This window comes from Haliotis cracherodii, unplaced genomic scaffold, assembly GCF_022045235.1.
Source record: "Haliotis cracherodii isolate W230 unplaced genomic scaffold, xgHalCrac1.p SCAF_14, whole genome shotgun sequence".
Taxonomy (NCBI): domain Eukaryota; kingdom Metazoa; phylum Mollusca; class Gastropoda; order Lepetellida; family Haliotidae; genus Haliotis; species Haliotis cracherodii.
In genome coordinates, this window is record NW_027266269.1 from 37,779,182 (window position 1) to 37,801,574 (window position 22,393).

The window sequence follows — 22,393 nt, forward strand, 5'->3', positions numbered from 1 at the left end:
AAATAAGAACAGACTAAAAAGGTGAGGTGAAAGTGGGTTCAACGCCGCGTCCAAGATTATTGCACTTATATAGCGACGTGCATGCACGTGTGTGTGTGTGTGTGTGTGTGTGTGTGGCTGCTTGTACTAGTCCGGACTGATGTCGATTTATAGTGCCAGCTCACTGAGATACCCTGCCGCAGTTTAACATGACTACCCCACTCAGACACAGTATACTGACTCCGATCCGACCAGTCCTTGTTTTAGCCCCTTAATGCCGAGCGCCAGACAGGATAACAACAACTACCATCTTTTAACGTCTTTTGGTATGACGCGGTCGGGGACCGAGTCCCGGACCTTCGGCTCTACCACTAGACCACGGAGGCGGTCCACACCCTGAGGAGATAAACTTCCTAATCTATTGTACGAGTGTAGATTCAGTCAATAGATGCCATTTCTCTATATGTTTGTGTATTGTTGAACGCCACACTCAACAATATTCCAGCTTTTTGACGGTGGTCTGTAAATAATCGAGTCTGGACAGACAATCCAGTGATTGACATCATAAGCATCGATCCACGAAACTGGGGTACGATGACATGCATCAACCAAGTCAACGAGCCTGACCATCCGATCCCGTCAGTCGCCTTTTACGGCAAGCATGAATTCTCTATATGACACACAGACACACACACAGACACACACAGACACACACACACACACACACACACACACACACACACACACACACAGGTTATAGTGCTTGTTATGTTGGCGCACCGGGGCACCCAGCCTTACCCTAGCTAGGCTAAGGGTGGGAACTTTCTTTTTTTCTTGTCTGGACCCAGGCTATATATATATATATATATATATATATATGGTTATTATATGGTCATCGGTCATAGGTTTCTGGCGTGCCCAAGGGAGGCAACTCTGCCTTAGAGTTGATCTCATGTCCTCTATTTCTAATTTGTTATGTGTTCTGTATTTCATGATTTGTACATACTGTATCCTGATTATAGAAAGGCAGCCACAGCATCGTTGCTATTGCCGTATTTCAATTTGTTAGCTTTTCTGAACCTTTCCGCCCGCCACAAAACAAGTCATTGTCATTGATACCTTAGAAAATATATGTCCTCTCTAAGAGTCTAATGAGGCTATACATAATGTATTTGTTTCGACAGGGACAAAACATTCGTTTGTATGGCTTTTGTCTACATGTGTTATACGAGATTACTTGATCATATCATGATGTTATATATGAGAGTTTATGAACTTATCCTTGTGTATTAAGCCAATATCAAACTTCTAAATGTTCCCGTGAGATTCTTTTGGTTAAACGTGAGAGATAAATGCAGGAAAATATACCCATAAATAATTCCTTCTTATCTCTCTAAATGAGGACCGCCTCCGTGGTCTAGTGGTAGAGCGTCCGCCCGTCAGAAACCTCCGACCGATGACCTATGGATATATAAGCTTGGTTCAAGACACGACAAATAGGAAGGTTTCACCCTAAGCCTAGCTAGGATAAGGCTGGGTGGTCCGGGGTGCAAACACAACAAGCACTACAACCTGGCACAGAGTGTTACATATATATGTGTGTCTGTGTGTGTATATAGAGAAATGGCATCCATTGAGAATCTGCAGCCGTACAATAGATTATGAAGTTTATCTCCTTAAGGTGTGGACCGCCATAGTGGTAGAGCGTCCGCCCGGTGAGCGGAAGGTCCAGGGTTCGATTCCCGGCCGCGTCATACCAAAAGACGTAAAACGATAGTACTTGGTGTTACCCTGTCTGGCGCTCGGCATTAAGGGGCTAAAACAAGGACTGGTCGGCTTAGAGTCAGTATACTCTGTCTGAGTAGGGTATTCATGTTAAACTGCAGCATCGTATCTCAGGAGGCTAGCACTATAAATCGGCATCAGTCCGGACTACTACAAGCAGCCACACACACACGTGCATGCACGTCGCTATAACGTGCAATAATCTTGGACGCGACGTTAAACCCCATTTCACCTCACCTCTATTCAATGATATACACCATTACAACATGGTTCGTCCCAACATCCCCAAAATATTGTGCTGCAAATGAGCGACAAGTAAAATTCGCAATATGTTCACTGGAATAAGTTAGTGAGTTTGTGTAACGCCCCTTTGAACAGTATTCCAGTTATATCACTGCGTCAGTTTGATGAGGGAGGAAAGCCCGAAGTGACGCAGGTCTCAGAGACGTTGACTACTTTGGTAAAACCCCACGAGTACGGGTGTGGCGCTGACAAACCTAGATACATAATAGGGATTCGAACCCACAATCATAGGTTTCTGGCGTGCCCAAGGGACGCAACTCACCACAGTAAATTGCGGCACCTTAGACGACTGGGCCACCCTGTGTGTGTGTACATCTCTGCGTATGTGTCTGTGTGTCTCTCTCTGTCGCGCGCGCGTGTGTGTGTGTGTGTGTGTGTGTGTGTCTCTGTGTGTGTCTGTGTATTTGAGCGTGCATGTGTATGTGTCTCTCTCTGTGTATGAGGTTACTGTCACCAGGATCATCTCATAATCGCGGGAACGTTAGTTTTGAACAGTACTGTAGGCTGTGTGTCTCTCTCTGTTGTGTGTGTGTGTGTGTGTGTCTGTCTGTGTATTTGTGCGTGCATGTGTATGTGTCTCTCTCTGTGTATGAGGTTACTGTCACCAGGATCATCTCATAATCGCGGGAACGTTAGTTTTGAACAGTACTGTAGGCTGTGTGTCATATATGTTGTTGAACAAACGAGGCAGTCAGACTGTTTCTTGCTCCACAGAAAGCAGACGATGTACACGATGTTCCTACCTGTTGTTTCCGTGTTGATGCTGCTGTTGGTCTTACCACAAGAAGCAAAAATACTGGGAAGAAGGTTTAAAAAAATTGACAAACCTTTTTTTAAACTCCAGGTTTTAGGCGAAGTTAGCGCTGTATCTCTCTTGAAGTGCAATGTAGAATGCAGCGTAGTGCCTGGATGTCTCGCCCTGAAGTACAAGCGTACCACCTACCAGTGTACCATGTACCGCCACCTCAGTGTGACAGACGGGAGTCCAGTGTCATTGGACAAAGTCTCGGATGATGCACGAATATATGCAATTTCGGAAGGTAAGTAAATTTACACCGCACCTGCGTCATATAAGTTACATTATTCTCCAATGGATATTCCTAACCACCTATCTTATCTGTAGGGTTGTCTGAAATGTGGATCTAGAGTGACCAATGTGTGTCACCCCGTGTGTGCAATCCCAAGGGAAGAGTGTGTGTGTTTGTAGTTTAACGCCTTAATCATCAATACTCCATCTATGTGAAGGCGGCCCGGAAACAATCGAGTCTGGACGATGCAATCCAGTGATTGATATTGATAGCAAAGATCCACACCGTCTCCTCGGGACCTCCCGATCCATTTAGTCGCATCTTTCGACCAGCATAGGTTGCTGGGTATCTATTCTTACCCAGATACACCCTCACGCTCACACACACTCATACACTCACACACACTCATACACTCACACACACTCATACACTCACACACACAGACATACACCTACACTCATACACACCTATATACTCACACATACACACCTACAGTCACACACATCTATATACTCACATATACACACCTACACTCACACACACTCATACACTCAAACACACTCATACACTCACACACTCATACACTCTCACACACTCATACACTGACACACACTCATGTGCTCACACACACTCATGCACTCACCCCCCCTATATACTCACATATACACACCTATACTCACACACACTCATACACTCTCACACACTCAAACACTCACACACACCTATATACTCACACACACACACACCTACACTCTCACACACTCATACACCCACACACTCATACACTCAAACACTCATACACTCTCACACACTCATACACTGACACACACTCATGTGCTCACACACTCATGCACTCGCCCCCCCCCCCCCCCCCCCCCTATATACTCACATATACACACCTATACTCACACACACTCATACACTCATACACTCTCAGCTATTTTGTTTACATTGCGCACTGGAAACACTCATACACTCACACACTCATACACTCTCACACACTCATACACTGACACACATTCATGTGCTCACACACACTCATGCACTCACCCCCCCCCCCCCCCCCTATATACTCACATATACACACCTATACTCACACACACTCATACACTCTCACACACTCATACACCCACACACACCTTTATACTCACACAACACACCTACACTCACACACACTCATACACTCACAGATAAACACCTACACTCATACACACTCATACACTCACACACACTCATACTCACACAGAACACACACTCATACACTCACAAACACTCATACACTCACACACACTCATACACTCACACACACACACATACACCTACACTCACACACACCTATATACTCACACATACACACTTAAGTCACACACATCTATATACTCACATATACAACCTACACTCACACACACTCATACACTCACACACACTCATACACTCACACGCTCATACACTCTCACACACTCTTACACTGACACACACTCATGTGCTCACACACACTCATGCACTCACCCCCCCTATATACTCACATATACACACTTATACTCACACACACTCATACACTCTCACACACTCAAACACTCACACACACCTATGTACTCACACACACACACACACACCTACAATCTCACACACTCATACACCCACACACTCATACACTCATACACTCTCACACACTCATACACTGACACACACTCATGTGCTCACACACACTCACCCCCCCCCCCCCCCCTATATACTCACATATACACACCTATACTCACACACACTCATACACCCACACACACCTATATACTCACACAAACACACCTACACTCACACACACTCATACACTCACAGATAAACACCTACACTCATACACACTCATACACTCACACACACTCATACACCCACACACACTCATACACTCTCACACACTCATACACCCACACACACCTATATACTCACACAAACACACCTACACTCACACACACTCATACACTCACAGATAAACACCTACACTCATACACACTCATACACTCACACACACTCATACACCCACACACACTCATACACTCTCACACACTCATACACCCACACGCTCCTATATACTCACACAAACACACCTGCACTCACACACACTCATACACTCACAGATAAACACCTACACTCATACACACTCATACACTCACACACACTCATACACCCACACACACATATACACTCACACACATACACATACCTACACTCACACACACCTAAATACTCACACATACACACATACACTCACACACACTCATACACTCTCACACACACACACACACACACACACACTCACACACATACACATACCTACACTCACACACACCTAAATACTCACACATACACACATACACTCACACACACTCATACACTCACACACACACACACACACACCTACACTCACACACACTCATACACTCAAACACACTCATACACTCACACACACTCATACACTCACACACACCTACATACTCACATGTACACACCTACACTCACACACACTCATACACTCACAGATAAACACCTACACTCATACACACTCATACACTCACACACACTCATACACCCACACACACTCATACACTCTCACACACTCATACACCCACACACACCTATATACTCACACAAACACACCTACACTCACACACACTCATACACTCACAGATAAACACCTACACTCATACACACTCATACACTCACACACACTCATACACTCACAGATAAACACCTACACTCATACACACTCATACACTCACCCACACACACTCATACACTCTCACACACTCATACACCCACACACACCTATATACTCACACAAACACACCTACACTCACACACACTCATACACTCATACACTCACAGATAAACACCTACACTCATACACACTCATACACTCACACACACTCATACACCCACACACACTCATACACTCTCACACACTCATACACCCACACACACCTAAATACTCACACATACACACATACACTCACACACACTCACACACACTCATACACACACACACACACACACACACACACACACACACACACACACACACACACACACACACACACTCACACACATACACATACCTACACTCACACACACCTAAATACTCACACATACACACATACACTCACACACACTCATACACTCACACACACACACACACACACACACACCTACACTCACACACACTCATACACTCAAACACACTCATACACTCACACACACTCATACACTCACACACACCTACATACTCACATGTACACACCTACACTCACACACACTCAAATACACTCATACACTCATACACTCACACACACTCATACATTCACACATGCTCATACACTCACACACACTCATATATTCACACACACTCATACACTCAAACACTCATACACTCTCACACACTCATACACTGACACACACTCATGTGCTCACACACTCATGCACTCGCCCCCCCCCCCCCCCCCCCCCCCCCTATATACTCACATATACACACCTATACTCACACACACTCATACACTCATACACTCTCAGCTATTTTGTTTACATTGCGCACTGGAAACACTCATACACTCACACACTCATACACTCTCACACACTCATACACTGACACACATTCATGTGCTCACACACACTCATGCACTCACCCCCCCCCCCCCCCCTATATACTCACATATACACACCTATACTCACACACACTCATACACTCTCACACACTCATACACCCACACACACCTTTATACTCACACAAACACACCTACACTCACACACACTCATACACTCACAGATAAACACCTACACTCATACACACTCATACACTCACACACACTCATACACTCACACAGAACACACACTCATACACTCACAAACACTCATACACTCACACACACTCATACACTCACACACACACACATACACCTACACTCACACACACCTATATACTCACACATACACACTTAAGTCACACACATCTATATACTCACATATACAACCTACACTCACACACACTCATACACTCACACACACTCATACACTCACACGCTCATACACTCTCACACACTCTTACACTGACACACACTCATGTGCTCACACACACTCATGCACTCACCCCCCCTATATACTCACATATACACACTTATACTCACACACACTCATACACTCTCACACACTCAAACACTCACACACACCTATGTACTCACACACACACACACACACCTACAATCTCACACACTCATACACCCACACACTCATACACTCATACACTCTCACACACTCATACACTGACACACACTCATGTGCTCACACACACTCACCCCCCCCCCCCCCCTATATACTCACATATACACACCTATACTCACACACACTCATACACTCTCACACACTCATACACCCACACACACCTTTATACTCACACAAACACACCTACACTCACACACACTCATACACTCACAGATAAACACCTACACTCATACACACTCATACACTCACACACACTCATACACTCACACAGAACACACACTCATACACTCACAAACACTCATACACTCACACACACTCATACACTCACACACACACACATACACCTACACTCACACACACCTATATACTCACACATACACACTTAAGTCACACACATCTATATACTCACATATACAACCTACACTCACACACACTCATACACTCACACACACTCATACACTCACACGCTCATACACTCTCACACACTCTTACACTGACACACACTCATGTGCTCACACACACTCATGCACTCACCCCCCCTATATACTCACATATACACACTTATACTCACACACACTCATACACTCTCACACACTCAAACACTCACACACACCTATGTACTCACACACACACACACACACCTACAATCTCACACACTCATACACCCACACACTCATACACTCATACACTCTCACACACTCATACACTGACACACACTCATGTGCTCACACACACTCACCCCCCCCCCCCCCCCCCTATATACTCACATATACACACCTATACTCACACACACTCATACACCCACACACACCTATATACTCACACAAACACACCTACACTCACACACACTCATACACTCACAGATAAACACCTACACTCATACACACTCATACACTCACACACACTCATACACCCACACACACTCATACACTCTCACACACTCATACACCCACACACACCTATATACTCACACAAACACACCTACACTCACACACACTCATACACTCACAGATAAACACCTACACTCATACACACTCATACACTCACACACACTCATACACCCACACACACTCATACACTCTCACACACTCATACACCCACACGCTCCTATATACTCACACAAACACACCTGCACTCACACACACTCATACACTCACAGATAAACACCTACACTCATACACACTCATACACTCACACACACTCATACACCCACACACACATATACACTCACACACATACACATACCTACACTCACACACACCTAAATACTCACACATACACACATACACTCACACACACTCATACACTCTCACACACACACACACACACACACACACTCACACACATACACATACCTACACTCACACACACCTAAATACTCACACATACACACATACACTCACACACACTCATACACTCACACACACACACACACACACCTACACTCACACACACTCATACACTCAAACACACTCATACACTCACACACACTCATACACTCACACACACCTACATACTCACATGTACACACCTACACTCACACACACTCATACACTCACAGATAAACACCTACACTCATACACACTCATACACTCACACACACTCATACACCCACACACACTCATACACTCTCACACACTCATACACCCACACACACCTATATACTCACACAAACACACCTACACTCACACACACTCATACACTCACAGATAAACACCTACACTCATACACACTCATACACTCACACACACTCATACACCCACACACACTCATACACTCTCACACACTCATACACCCACACACACCTATATACTCACACAAACACACCTACACTCACACACACTCATACACTCACAGATAAACACCTACACTCATACACACTCATACACTCACACACACTCATACACCCACACACACTCATACACTCACACACATACACATACCTACACTCACACACACCTAAATACTCACACATACACACATACACTCACACACACTCACACACACTCATACACACACACACACACACACACACACACACACACACACACACACACACACACACACACACACTCACACACATACACATACCTACACTCACACACACCTAAATACTCACACATACACACATACACTCACACACACTCATACACTCACACACACACACACACACACACACACCTACACTCACACACACTCATACACTCAAACACACTCATACACTCACACACACTCATACACTCACACACACCTACATACTCACATGTACACACCTACACTCACACACACTCAAATACACTCATACACTCATACACTCACACACACTCATACATTCACACATGCTCATACACTCACACACACTCATATATTCACACACACTCATACACTCAAACACTCATACACTCTCACACACTCATACACTGACACACACTCATGTGCTCACACACTCATGCACTCGCCCCCCCCCCCCCCCCCCCCCCCTATATACTCACATATACACACCTATACTCACACACACTCATACACTCATACACTCTCAGCTATTTTGTTTACATTGCGCACTGGAAACACTCATACACTCACACACTCATACACTCTCACACACTCATACACTGACACACATTCATGTGCTCACACACACTCATGCACTCACCCCCCCCCCCCCCCTATATACTCACATATACACACCTATACTCACACACACTCATACACTCTCACACACTCATACACCCACACACACCTTTATACTCACACAAACACACCTACACTCACACACACTCATACACTCACAGATAAACACCTACACTCATACACACTCATACACTCACACACACTCATACACTCACACAGAACACACACTCATACACTCACAAACACTCATACACTCACACACACTCATACACTCACACACACACACATACACCTACACTCACACACACCTATATACTCACACATACACACTTAAGTCACACACATCTATATACTCACATATACAACCTACACTCACACACACTCATACACTCACACACACTCATACACTCACACGCTCATACACTCTCACACACTCTTACACTGACACACACTCATGTGCTCACACACACTCATGCACTCACCCCCCCTATATACTCACATATACACACTTATACTCACACACACTCATACACTCTCACACACTCAAACACTCACACACACCTATGTACTCACACACACACACACACACCTACAATCTCACACACTCATACACCCACACACTCATACACTCATACACTCTCACACACTCATACACTGACACACACTCATGTGCTCACACACACTCACCCCCCCCCCCCCCCCCCTATATACTCACATATACACACCTATACTCACACACACTCATACACCCACACACACCTATATACTCACACAAACACACCTACACTCACACACACTCATACACTCACAGATAAACACCTACACTCATACACACTCATACACTCACACACACTCATACACCCACACACACTCATACACTCTCACACACTCATACACCCACACACACCTATATACTCACACAAACACACCTACACTCACACACACTCATACACTCACAGATAAACACCTACACTCATACACACTCATACACTCACACACACTCATACACCCACACACACTCATACACTCTCACACACTCATACACCCACACGCTCCTATATACTCACACAAACACACCTGCACTCACACACACTCATACACTCACAGATAAACACCTACACTCATACACACTCATACACTCACACACACTCATACACCCACACACACATATACACTCACACACATACACATACCTACACTCACACACACCTAAATACTCACACATACACACATACACTCACACACACTCATACACTCTCACACACACACACACACACACACACACACTCACACACATACACATACCTACACTCACACACACCTAAATACTCACACATACACACATACACTCACACACACTCATACACTCACACACACACACACACACACCTACACTCACACACACTCATACACTCAAACACACTCATACACTCACACACACTCATACACTCACACACACCTACATACTCACATGTACACACCTACACTCACACACACTCATACACTCACAGATAAACACCTACACTCATACACACTCATACACTCACACACACTCATACACCCACACACACTCATACACTCTCACACACTCATACACCCACACACACCTATATACTCACACAAACACACCTACACTCACACACACTCATACACTCACAGATAAACACCTACACTCATACACACTCATACACTCACACACACTCATACACCCACACACACTCATACACTCTCACACACTCATACACCCACACACACCTATATACTCACACAAACACACCTACACTCACACACACTCATACACTCACAGATAAACACCTACACTCATACACACTCATACACTCACACACACTCATACACCCACACACACTCATACACTCACACACATACACATACCTACACTCACACACACCTAAATACTCACACATACACACATACACTCACACACACTCACACACACTCATACACACACACACACACACACACACACACACACACACACACACACACACACACTCACACACATACACATACCTACACTCACACACACCTAAATACTCACACATACACACATACACTCACACACACTCATACACTCACACACACACACACACACACACACCTACACTCACACACACTCATACACTCAAACACACTCATACACTCACACACACTCATACACTCACACACACCTACATACTCACATGTACACACCTACACTCACACACACTCAAATACACTCATACACTCATACACTCACACACACTCATACATTCACACATGCTCATACACTCACACACACTCATATATTCACACACACTCATACACTCACACACACACATACTCACACACACTCACTCACTCACACACACTCATACACTCACACACTCATACACTCACGCACACTTATACACTCACACACACTCACTCACTCACACACACTCATCTATATACTCACACATACACACATATATACAAGCACACTCATTCGCTTACACATACACACCTACACTCACACACACATATACACACACACTGACTCACACACACACATACACTGACATACACATACTCACACACTGACTCACACTCACACACACCTACTCATACACTCACACACACACATTCACACACTTAATATCACACACACGCACACACTCACACACACACACTGACTCACTGACCCATTTTTCCCGTAACTTAGTAAAAACTTCAACGTAATCGTTGGAATATCATGTCGGAAAATGCATATTATTGAAATCAATGTTTATAATAAGTAAATAAAATCATATGCCTGAAATGTGTGGTTTATTTCCAACATACTCGTATCCATTGTCACGTGTAACGTTAACTATGAAGTTACATACTTCAATATGAAGAAAAACGAAACAACATTTCAAAATATGTTGTTCGCCTTGTGGTGTCTTCTTCAGTGTAGAAAATCTTGAATCATATCAGCGATTGTTTACATTTTTGGGGAAAAAATATCTTAGCCAATCTGTAACGAAAATGCCCGTATACATAATATTTTTACTTCTATCACACCAACATATACATGTATTTTTCACGGTCAATGTATAGCGGTTCACTCAATTTTTAAAAATACTCCTACCGTTCGATGGCGGACATTTCTACTGGTACAGTAAACTACGGTTAAAACGAACACGCTTATAACGAACTTACTTTTTTGGTTCTGACTATTTGCTGTAGTTATGCTGTATATATGCTTATAACCAACTACGGTTGTAACGAGCTGAAATTAGTTGTCCCTTTGAGTTCGTTTTAACCGTAGTTTACTGTACGTCGACGCAATTTTCGTTCTGGTGAATGAAAGAGATGGTCTCGTATCTTTATATATCCCGAATATTGTTGTTTTATTTTCGTTTATAAATATTAAGGAGTGTACAAACAACAGAACACCAAAAAATACGCGTGAAGGAGAAATTATTCGAAAAGGCCTCTTGAATGGACAGTTTTGCATATTTTCAAAATGTCGTCGGCCATGTTCCGCGGTGTTCGGGATTTTGGATTTACTCTGTCTCCGGATTACTTTTCTGTTTGACTTCAAAGGAGAAAGAAAGCTTATGAACACCATTGTATGTAATTGTAGGTTGAATGTGCTTGTGGTGATCTGCAAGTTGTCGTAAGTGGTGGATGAGAAACACATTAAAATTGATTCCAAATATTGTAACGTCGCTATCTGGTCGTGTTTTCCCGATCTCACTTCCAGTCACTGTTTACATCATGTCACATCATGGCAATCATGCAAGATGATTTCGACACGTCCAAATACATAAAACTTTAAAAGAAATTAACAACTGGCATATGATGTGTTATTTTCAATCATGACGTCGATGAGACAGTGGATGTTTCATCCAAAAATTGAAATATCTGTCACGAACATCGTATTATATTTTCAATTGATTTCTATGGCTATGTAGGTAATGTTTACTATACTTCATTATGTAAAGTGACATGTTGATGTACATGTTCGCTTACAACGGTAATGCACATGACCATTTCGGTTGTGTACAACCGGTAGTGATAACGCTTGATGTGCCGCAAGAGCCCCAGCACAACTGCCCCGAAAACGGACATTTAGCGCGAGGTTTCAAATGTATAAATAAGAGGTATCTACAGTGGGACTACATCAAATTTCAAAACACAGTAGGTTTATCTCCATTCAACCATGACGCCAACAACGCTTTGAAAATGGTGCTATCTTGCAACGCGTAACAACACAGGGTACCAAAGTCCCAAATCTTAGAACATTCCGAAAAGTGGTAACATGGGGTTATATACATAACAAATATTACTAAATTTCAAGATTAAAAACACCTTAGTCATGATCAGTTCAAAATAAGTGTTCAAAACACATATTTTTTTTCAAAAAGAAGTTGACAAAAACCCTCCAAACTTAGTCCAAAGACAGATGTTTTAATTTCTACCATCCTGTTCTGCACTGCTTGGACTGACCAAGTCATTTCTTGGAAATATGCGAGAGAGGTCATTTTGGGGAAATCGAACATTTCCATTGTAGGGTGACTTGTGGAAATATTTTTTTCCAAAATACTAAACGAATATATTTCTACAACAAACTTTATGAATTAACATTCTACTATGTATTTAACACGTGTAAGTCTTATTTGTTAGTTAGCAATTGCCCCCAGTAAATAATAAATTAATCAAAATAAATGGCTCTCCACCCTGAACTTGGATGTGGCAGAACTTGACCCCAATCACAGTTACTCACACCTCACAAACCCTGCTCTATGATGTGGTTCAACATTAACCTGTAGATTTACTGGGAATGATCGAGTCTACTGGTACAATATGATTACCAATGGAACTGAGTATGACTGAACATCTTATTTTTTAGGCTGCAGACGAGCCGGATATTTTGACACCAGGAATCTGCATGGTTTGACCTATAAATTTCACGGATTCAAAGCCAGTTTGTAAATAGCATGCGCAATAGACATTTGTGGCCCAGAAAAAGTGGTTTGTGTATGATTTTCTTAATTGTGTGTGTTCTAATATGAATTTCATCAAGTTTGATAAGTTGTGCCGTTAGTGATGTCGGGACATTGTTTTCGTGGCCTTTCGAAGGGAGAAGTGTTTTCTGATTGATTTTCAAAAACCCTCCTTCCAAATCCTTACGGTGGTGGTTGACAGAGATGGCAATGAATGTGAAACACAAAAAGGTTTGTTATGTTGTCATAAATAAAGTTTCTTCAAAAACATTTTGATAATGTTATATTTCACTTTCATTGTCGGTTGTTTCAATGACATCGAAATTACCTATTCCCAGGCTGTTCACTTCGAACATGTCCCTGACAGTTTCATAAACATTTCAGTTATATGCAAAAGATATGCCTTCATAGAGTCTTGTAATCTCATCACCGAAGTATTCAGGATTACGATTTAGAACAACTTTTCGACGCCAAAAACATCCGATATCAAACTACCGTATTTCCTCTATTCGAGCTAGGTTGTGTATTAATTTCATGAGAGCCATTGACCTGGCTTGTATTAGAGACCAAGCGTGTAATAGAGGAAATATCAATATGTTTTACAGTTCCTAGAGGTGATCAATCGGCAGCCATTTTTTATGAATCGTGTGAAAAGGCTTAGTGTATTTAAAAGAGGTTTCCGTAGCAAAAAGGAAACCTCTTTTTAACCAATCAGAATCAAGCATTCTTCAATGTCATGGTAGAATAAATAATCAACCATGATGGATGATTTTCTATCCAATCCATAACAGTATTTCTTACTTCGATTATTTTCACAATTATATTTATTTTGTAAAAAAAGACTTGAAAATACAATTAGTGACAGTCACCAAACTGGAAAAGAAGAATCAGATATATTATTAGACAGAGATACAAACTTTTCCTCATATACACATTCACTTTCAGGAATTACATCAATAAATAAATAGTTAGTTGTACTGACATGGGTCATAACTTCCATAATATACCAGCACACACAGCCTTTCACTCTTCAGCTGTGTGATACAGACGGAAGCTGTGTGTACAGCGGCCAGCTTGGCCAACACCAGGTCCAGACTTATCCTTCTCATCCATCGATGGTCATCTTTCTCTTTCTCTCAACACAATGTACAAAGATTACCGTATTCAACATAATAAGCGCCCAGGGCGCTCTCAAAATTAGAAATAGGGGGCCCTTATTCAATCAATCAATCTTTATTGTATGAAAGGCCATTGGCCCATATACACATACAGATAAACAATATTATTTACAGCTGTACAGCGCATTTTATAATTATTTGATAACTAATATGATGCTTGACATATAATAAAGGTATTGTAATAACATTGGTAATAACCACAGTGGCAGCAGTAGTAGTAAAAAATACAAAAGGAATACAAAAGGAATGGAATGGAAATATGAAGTTTTACGTCGCAACGGCTTTCAGCCATAGCGCGACATTCAATAGAAAAGGATCTATCAGGAGGATCTATCAGAAATATACTCATCATGTCAGGACAATTTGACAATTTAAATGTATATGCATTTCTAGTAGAAACAAACAGACAAAAATGAAATGTAGATACTCCTGATCTAGATGCGAAAGTTTCAAAACAACTTATTATTTCTGGACATATCGGATTTACTAAGTAGTTTACTACGCACTCGTAGACTTTGATAGATGTATTGTAATATCTTAGTTAATTTTTTACTAGAGATACCATTAAAAGATAATATTTTGTTCATGGAATAGTGGTTCTTAGTTATATCAGGCATATATTTCAATCTTAGGTTGTCGTAAATTGGACATATAAACAAAAAGTGTAATTCGTTTTAAATATGGTTTTCGCAGAATGGACAAAAACGCATATCCTTCGGAATAGAGGAGGAGCGACCCCTGTTGCACATCAAATCATTTAACCCTAGCCTAAGTTTAATAAATGTGTCTCTAATTTTTCTCTGTGTTATAGTATGCAGGTAAACCTCTGGTGTTAGACAATATTTAAAGGTTTTATAAACGTCGTAGCGTGTACTGTTATCTAGTGACGACCTCCAATTTTGAGTAAACATATCAATTGCTACCTGCTTAAAAGAGCTAAGAAAATACATTTTGTCTCCAACGCTTTGATTAAGCCAAACATATCCAAATCCGTGAGAGAAGAGTAAATGCTTAATGTTTGATGCCCAGGTTACGTAACCAACATTATCACGATAGACAAGCATTTCGTAGCATTTTTAGGGGATTCGTTCCCGCGACATCTCTGTTATTTTTAGCCAGTATCTGAGTAAACGTAAATATGAACAAATATATAACGGGTATCTGCCACATTCGCCATAGACCATATGATTTGGAGCCGATTTAGAAACATTTAGAAATCTTTTACATGCAGTTAAGTGTACCTTTTCAATATTGTAATAGGTTTCAAAACCCCAGACCTCTGATCCATATAATAAGATTGGTTGAACTTGAGCATCAAACATTTTGAAGAAGATAGTAGGTGAGATAACACGCAATTTATCTAGAACGACAAATAGATTTATTAGGGCCTTTTTTGCTCGTAGCGCGAGATCGTTAACGAGATGTTTAAGATTAAGGTTAAACGGTAAAACAACACCGAGGTATTTATACATGTTTGTAACATTTATAGGTTGGTTATTAAAGAACCATTTATCTCTCGATGCAAGAGGACCTCCCCTCCTAAATACGATAATATTAGTTTTTTCCAAGTTAACAGATAGCTTCCATGTCACAGTGTAACTGTATAGTATATCAATTTGTTTCTGAAGTCTGATAATAGAGTCAGAGATTAGAGTCACGTCATCGGCAAAAAGTAATATAAGTAATTCATAAAGGTCAGGGTATAATTGCACTCCGTGTTTACCGTTTTGTTGAACATCAAAGGAAAGCTCATTAATGAAGAATGAAAATAGGAGAGGACTCAAGATACAACCTTGTTTAACTCCCATGGGGCAGTCAAAATAATCGGTGACTCCACTATTATGTCGTATACAAGATTTTACATTTTCATACATTGATTTTAAAATGGTAAACATTTTCCCACCAACACCAGCTGCCCTAAGACAATCCCAAAGTTTACATCGGTCAACAGTGTCGAAAGCTTTTTTAAAATCTACAAAGGCAATATAAAGTTTTCGTTTTCGGCATCCGAGATATCTCTGAACAATAGCATAAAGTGAGAAAATATTATCAGCTGGTGAATATGATTTTCTAAAGCCAGCTTGAGTTGGTGGGATTTTGTCAAAAACATTAGCCCAGGTAGAAAGACGACTGTTTAGAATTATAGCAAACAGTTTACCTAAGATGCTTGTTAGAGAAATTGCTCTATAGTTATCGGGGTTAGTCACGTCTCCCTTTTTGAATACAGGCACAATGACCGATCTAGACCATGCATTTGGGAATATACCCTTTCTGAATATTTCGTTAAAACATTTGTGCAAAAAGGGAGTAATGATATGTTTTGAACTTTTTAACATTTCAGCTAGGACATCATCGGGGCCTGGAGATTTACCTGATTTAAGTGTATTAATGGCATCGTGTATTTCAGCGACTTCAATTTCCGATTCTAAAATATCTCGCTCAACATCAGATAAATTTACATCATTAGCAACATCATGGATGTTATCGTCGAAAATATGGTTATTTCCAAAAACCTGTTTGAAATGGAGAAGCCATTCAGGACCTGTAATATTATTACGTGCAATGACTGGATTACGTAGAGATTTTATCTCTTTCCAAAAAAGCTTTGAGTTGTTTAATGAGTTGGTTAATTTATTCAATTTCAGATGTCTTAAAGAGTTAAGGTGTTGTCTGCATTCTGTTTTATATTTGTTTCTCAGTTTACAATAACTTCTTCTATTTAGTTCTGATCTTATTAGAATATTATTTTAGTGAAAAACAACAGGGTTAAAAGATCGTAAATTTCGTGGTTTATGCTGACAGCCTGAAATGTTTATATACGACAGATATATTTTTCCAGAATCTAATTTCCCACAATTAAGGATGCATATAACACACGTATTATACACGAATAAATAAGTCTTGTGTACATTGATCAATCGGAAGGGGTGCTAATTGGGATTTTTCACTAGCCAATATATTAGCAAATATCTCCGGGGGCGCTTATTAGAGCGGGGCGCTTATTACGTCGAATACGGTATTACATATTAATATTTTCATGAACATGTTCATAAATTAAATACAATTTTTATATCAACTTTATGAGTAATTGCAATTTCTTATATCAAAATTATTCATTTATAAGGACTTAATAGCCATTAAGAGTCGATTTAACATAACATGTAAATGAACACTATTATATTGTTTAATTTATCGTGGACTACCAAAAAAGATAAGATAGTGAAGAACATCATGTCTTTTCAGAAATTGACACATCTCATTAAACATACGAAAAGGAAATAACATGTAATCAGCCGCACATCATGAACAACACAGACCCAAAAGGGTGTGTCAAAGTTTATCATGTGCGTTTTGGTTTCATTTGAGAGCCATGCTTTCGACGTTTTTTCTCTCATGAAAAGTACTGCTAAGCGACCTTCAACTTCGGTCGCCATTTTGTGTAAAGTTTCGGTGGAGAAGTTGTGATACCTCTTCTGTGTTTTTGTGGAATTTATGGTTTAAGAAGCATTAATGGAACTTCTACGTGTACGTATCAACATGAGAAGTGGCAATGTTTCACCCAGACTGTATTTTACATATGTCAGTAGGTATATTACTGTCTGAATGTTTTTTAATACGCTTTGGAACTTGATGTGAAAAACGATGCCTTGCACAAATACAGTGAAGAAAACAAATACACTCCATTCACCATCGATAAGCTGGGGATTTAGTTGGTTTCATACCCAGGTAGCATGCCATTATCGGCCCTGCATCGGCCCTGCATCGGCCCTGCATCGGCCTACCGTCGGCTACATCATCGGGCCGATGAAGTTTTGCTCATCGGATGGACATCGGCCGAACGTCGGCAAATTCATCGGCCTGACATTGGCACCACACTGGCCCAGCATCGCCCGGCCATTTGCTGTATATATGCTGTATACTATAAGGGTAACGCTCTTTTTCAGGGCATTATCATTTGCAGAAGCCCGATGTTTTCCATTAAATGCACGACGAAGGAGGGCAGTTTAAAAGACCGAGGGCTTCTGCAAATGATAATGCCCTGAAAAAGAGCGTTACCGTTATTATAGCTAAAATGGATGGAATTTGTTATCAAATAAAAAGAAACAACATCGGTTTTGAAACATTTACTGCAATCAACACTGATGTCACTGACCACATTTTACAAATATGGAAACGTCATAGAACAAACTAGATGACGTCACTATAATACGTGACGTCATTTTCTCTACCCTATGACGTCACCTAGCAACGGGCTTGATAATGGACCGTCGTCAAGCAATATGAGGGCATCATCAAGATACAGTGGCCCGCTCATTTCTGATAACGTGCGGGCGGTTTAACGATAATTCTATCCATTTTAGCTATAAATGCTTATAACGAGCCACGGCTGTAACGAACTAAAAATAGTGGTTCGTTACAACCATAGTTTACTGCTTTTTTATGTACCCTAATACATGCGTAGTCAGTGACCAAATATTATGTCGTAATCATTAACATTTGCACCAACTTATATGAAGCACGTTTTTCCGTCAGTTTGTTCACCGTAACAGGACGAGGATGGCGGGGTATATTTATGTATTCGTCTGCTTGCAGCATCTGTATCTGCCGCTGCTCCAGCACCACAAAGAACACAAAGAAATCGACCCAAATGCTCCTTTCGCCCTAAATGTCCAAAACGAGGTAGGATTTTAACTCCATCAATGCAATAAAAACATGACTAAACATGACTGCCATCCACTTCGAGGACTTCTTATTTGCTAACAAAAGTCCTTTCCATAGTCATAAGAAATCTTCACTCAGACCATTGTACGATTCCCGACTGTGTTTTAGAAGCATAAATATAACTGATACCAGGTTATTTTTCACAAGTGGTACTTTTTGCGTTCATTCTTCACAAATGGTCCAGAGCTTTTGCGGATAGAGATTCATAAACACATGCTCTTGATATGATGAGAATCGTACAATGGACACTCATTTATCAGAGATATTATGACAATGATCATGGTCAGGTCGCTGCTATTTGTTGTAAACCGTACGGTGAAATAATCTTTTTCCAGATTTTACTTGAACAGACTATGTTTTCCGAACAAATCCCAGGTCGACCAGAGAATGGTCTCTGAACGGAGTGTAGGTCTGTTCAAATGATCTTCATCTTGTTTTAAGGCCCGCGCGGCGTATCCTGCAAGTGCAGCATGTCTAGCAGATGTGTGGAGGTCCCCCGAGTGGACTGCATCGCTGGACGATGTGTCTGTGAGGTCGGTTATTCTTTTGACCACAAGGCCAACATTTGCAGATCTTTAGCTGGTAAGTTTGCAACAAAACGATCAGGAGACCGTTGTTGATGGTTTCGGGATGCATACTTGTGTAAGTATTGGAGGCAGTTTAAGACGTTGTTCAAATTAAGGGGGTGGGGGGTGGGGGGGTGGGGGGGTGGGGGGGGGGTGGGGGTGGGGGTGGGGGGGTAGTGGTTGTTTGTCGTAGCCTAGTGCTTAAAGCGTTCGCTCGTCTCACGGAAGACCCTGGTTCGATTCCCCACCTGGGTACAATGTGGGAGGCCCAGTTCTGCTCCTTATGTCAATCACGGGATTGTCTGGTCCAGACTCGATTATTAACAGACCGCCGTCACAGCTGTAATATTGCTGAGTGCGGCGCTAAACAACAACGACCTTGTAACGATGCTCATAATGTCAATCATTGGATTGTCTGATTGATTCAATCTCTGGATTAGCTGCGATATTGATGAGTTTGTAATATATGAGTCCCACAACTAACAAAACATACGCCACTTTACTTCTTGTTGTTAATTGATAACTAAGATTGTTTTCATTTCCTCTGCAGAATGCACGTCGTTTAAGGACTCCTTCACAACATATGTTGCAAAGCAAATAAAACATCACTCAGTGACAAACATGACGTATGTGTCGTACCATAACTGCGTCGGAGTATGCAGGAATTATACACAAGCCATGTGCAAGTCTGTCTCTGTCGAAACTTTGAGCCTCAAGTGCTTCCTTCACAACACCACTTGGCTGGAAGTGCAAGAGACACATCGCAAGGCGGCATTCTTTCGTTCCCTTTTCCAACGAGACTGTTGCTGGTAAACAAGAATATCCAACGTATGTCGAAGCAATGTTTTCTGAAGTAGTGTGTATTACCGTCTGTAACTGTCGTCGGGCCGTGAATGCCCTGAACAATAGCCTTCACCTTATATCAACATAAGGGAGACTATCGCGATGCAGCCAGTGTATTGAAG

General features: G+C 41.5%; 1 protein-coding gene across 1 annotated transcript; it reads left to right on the forward strand.

Annotated features, from left to right (window-relative positions):
- The first annotated feature begins 3,019 nt into the window (after window positions 1–3,019).
- LOC139460883 (uncharacterized) lies at window positions 3,020–22,241 on the forward strand. The gene is made up of 4 exons (XM_071242358.1): window positions 3,020–3,107; window positions 20,734–20,820; window positions 21,304–21,444; window positions 21,979–22,241. Exons 1-4 carry the CDS (start codon window positions 3,020–3,022, stop codon window positions 22,239–22,241), a joined length of 579 nt encoding a protein of 192 aa, XP_071098459.1.
- The last annotated feature ends 152 nt before the right edge of the window (window positions 22,242–22,393 follow it).

Bases quoted from the DNA above. Each gene is read 5' to 3' on its own strand.
- LOC139460883 (XM_071242358.1), top strand. From the start codon at position 3,020: ATGTACCGCCACCTCAGTGTGACAGACGGGAGTCCAGTGTCATTGGAC. The intron at 3,108-20,733 runs GTAAGTAAATTT...GTCTGCTTGCAG, and splicing joins AATATATGCAATTTCGGAAG to CATCTGTATCTGCCGCTGCT. The intron at 20,821-21,303 runs GTAGGATTTTAA...TCTTGTTTTAAG, and splicing joins CCCTAAATGTCCAAAACGAG to GCCCGCGCGGCGTATCCTGC.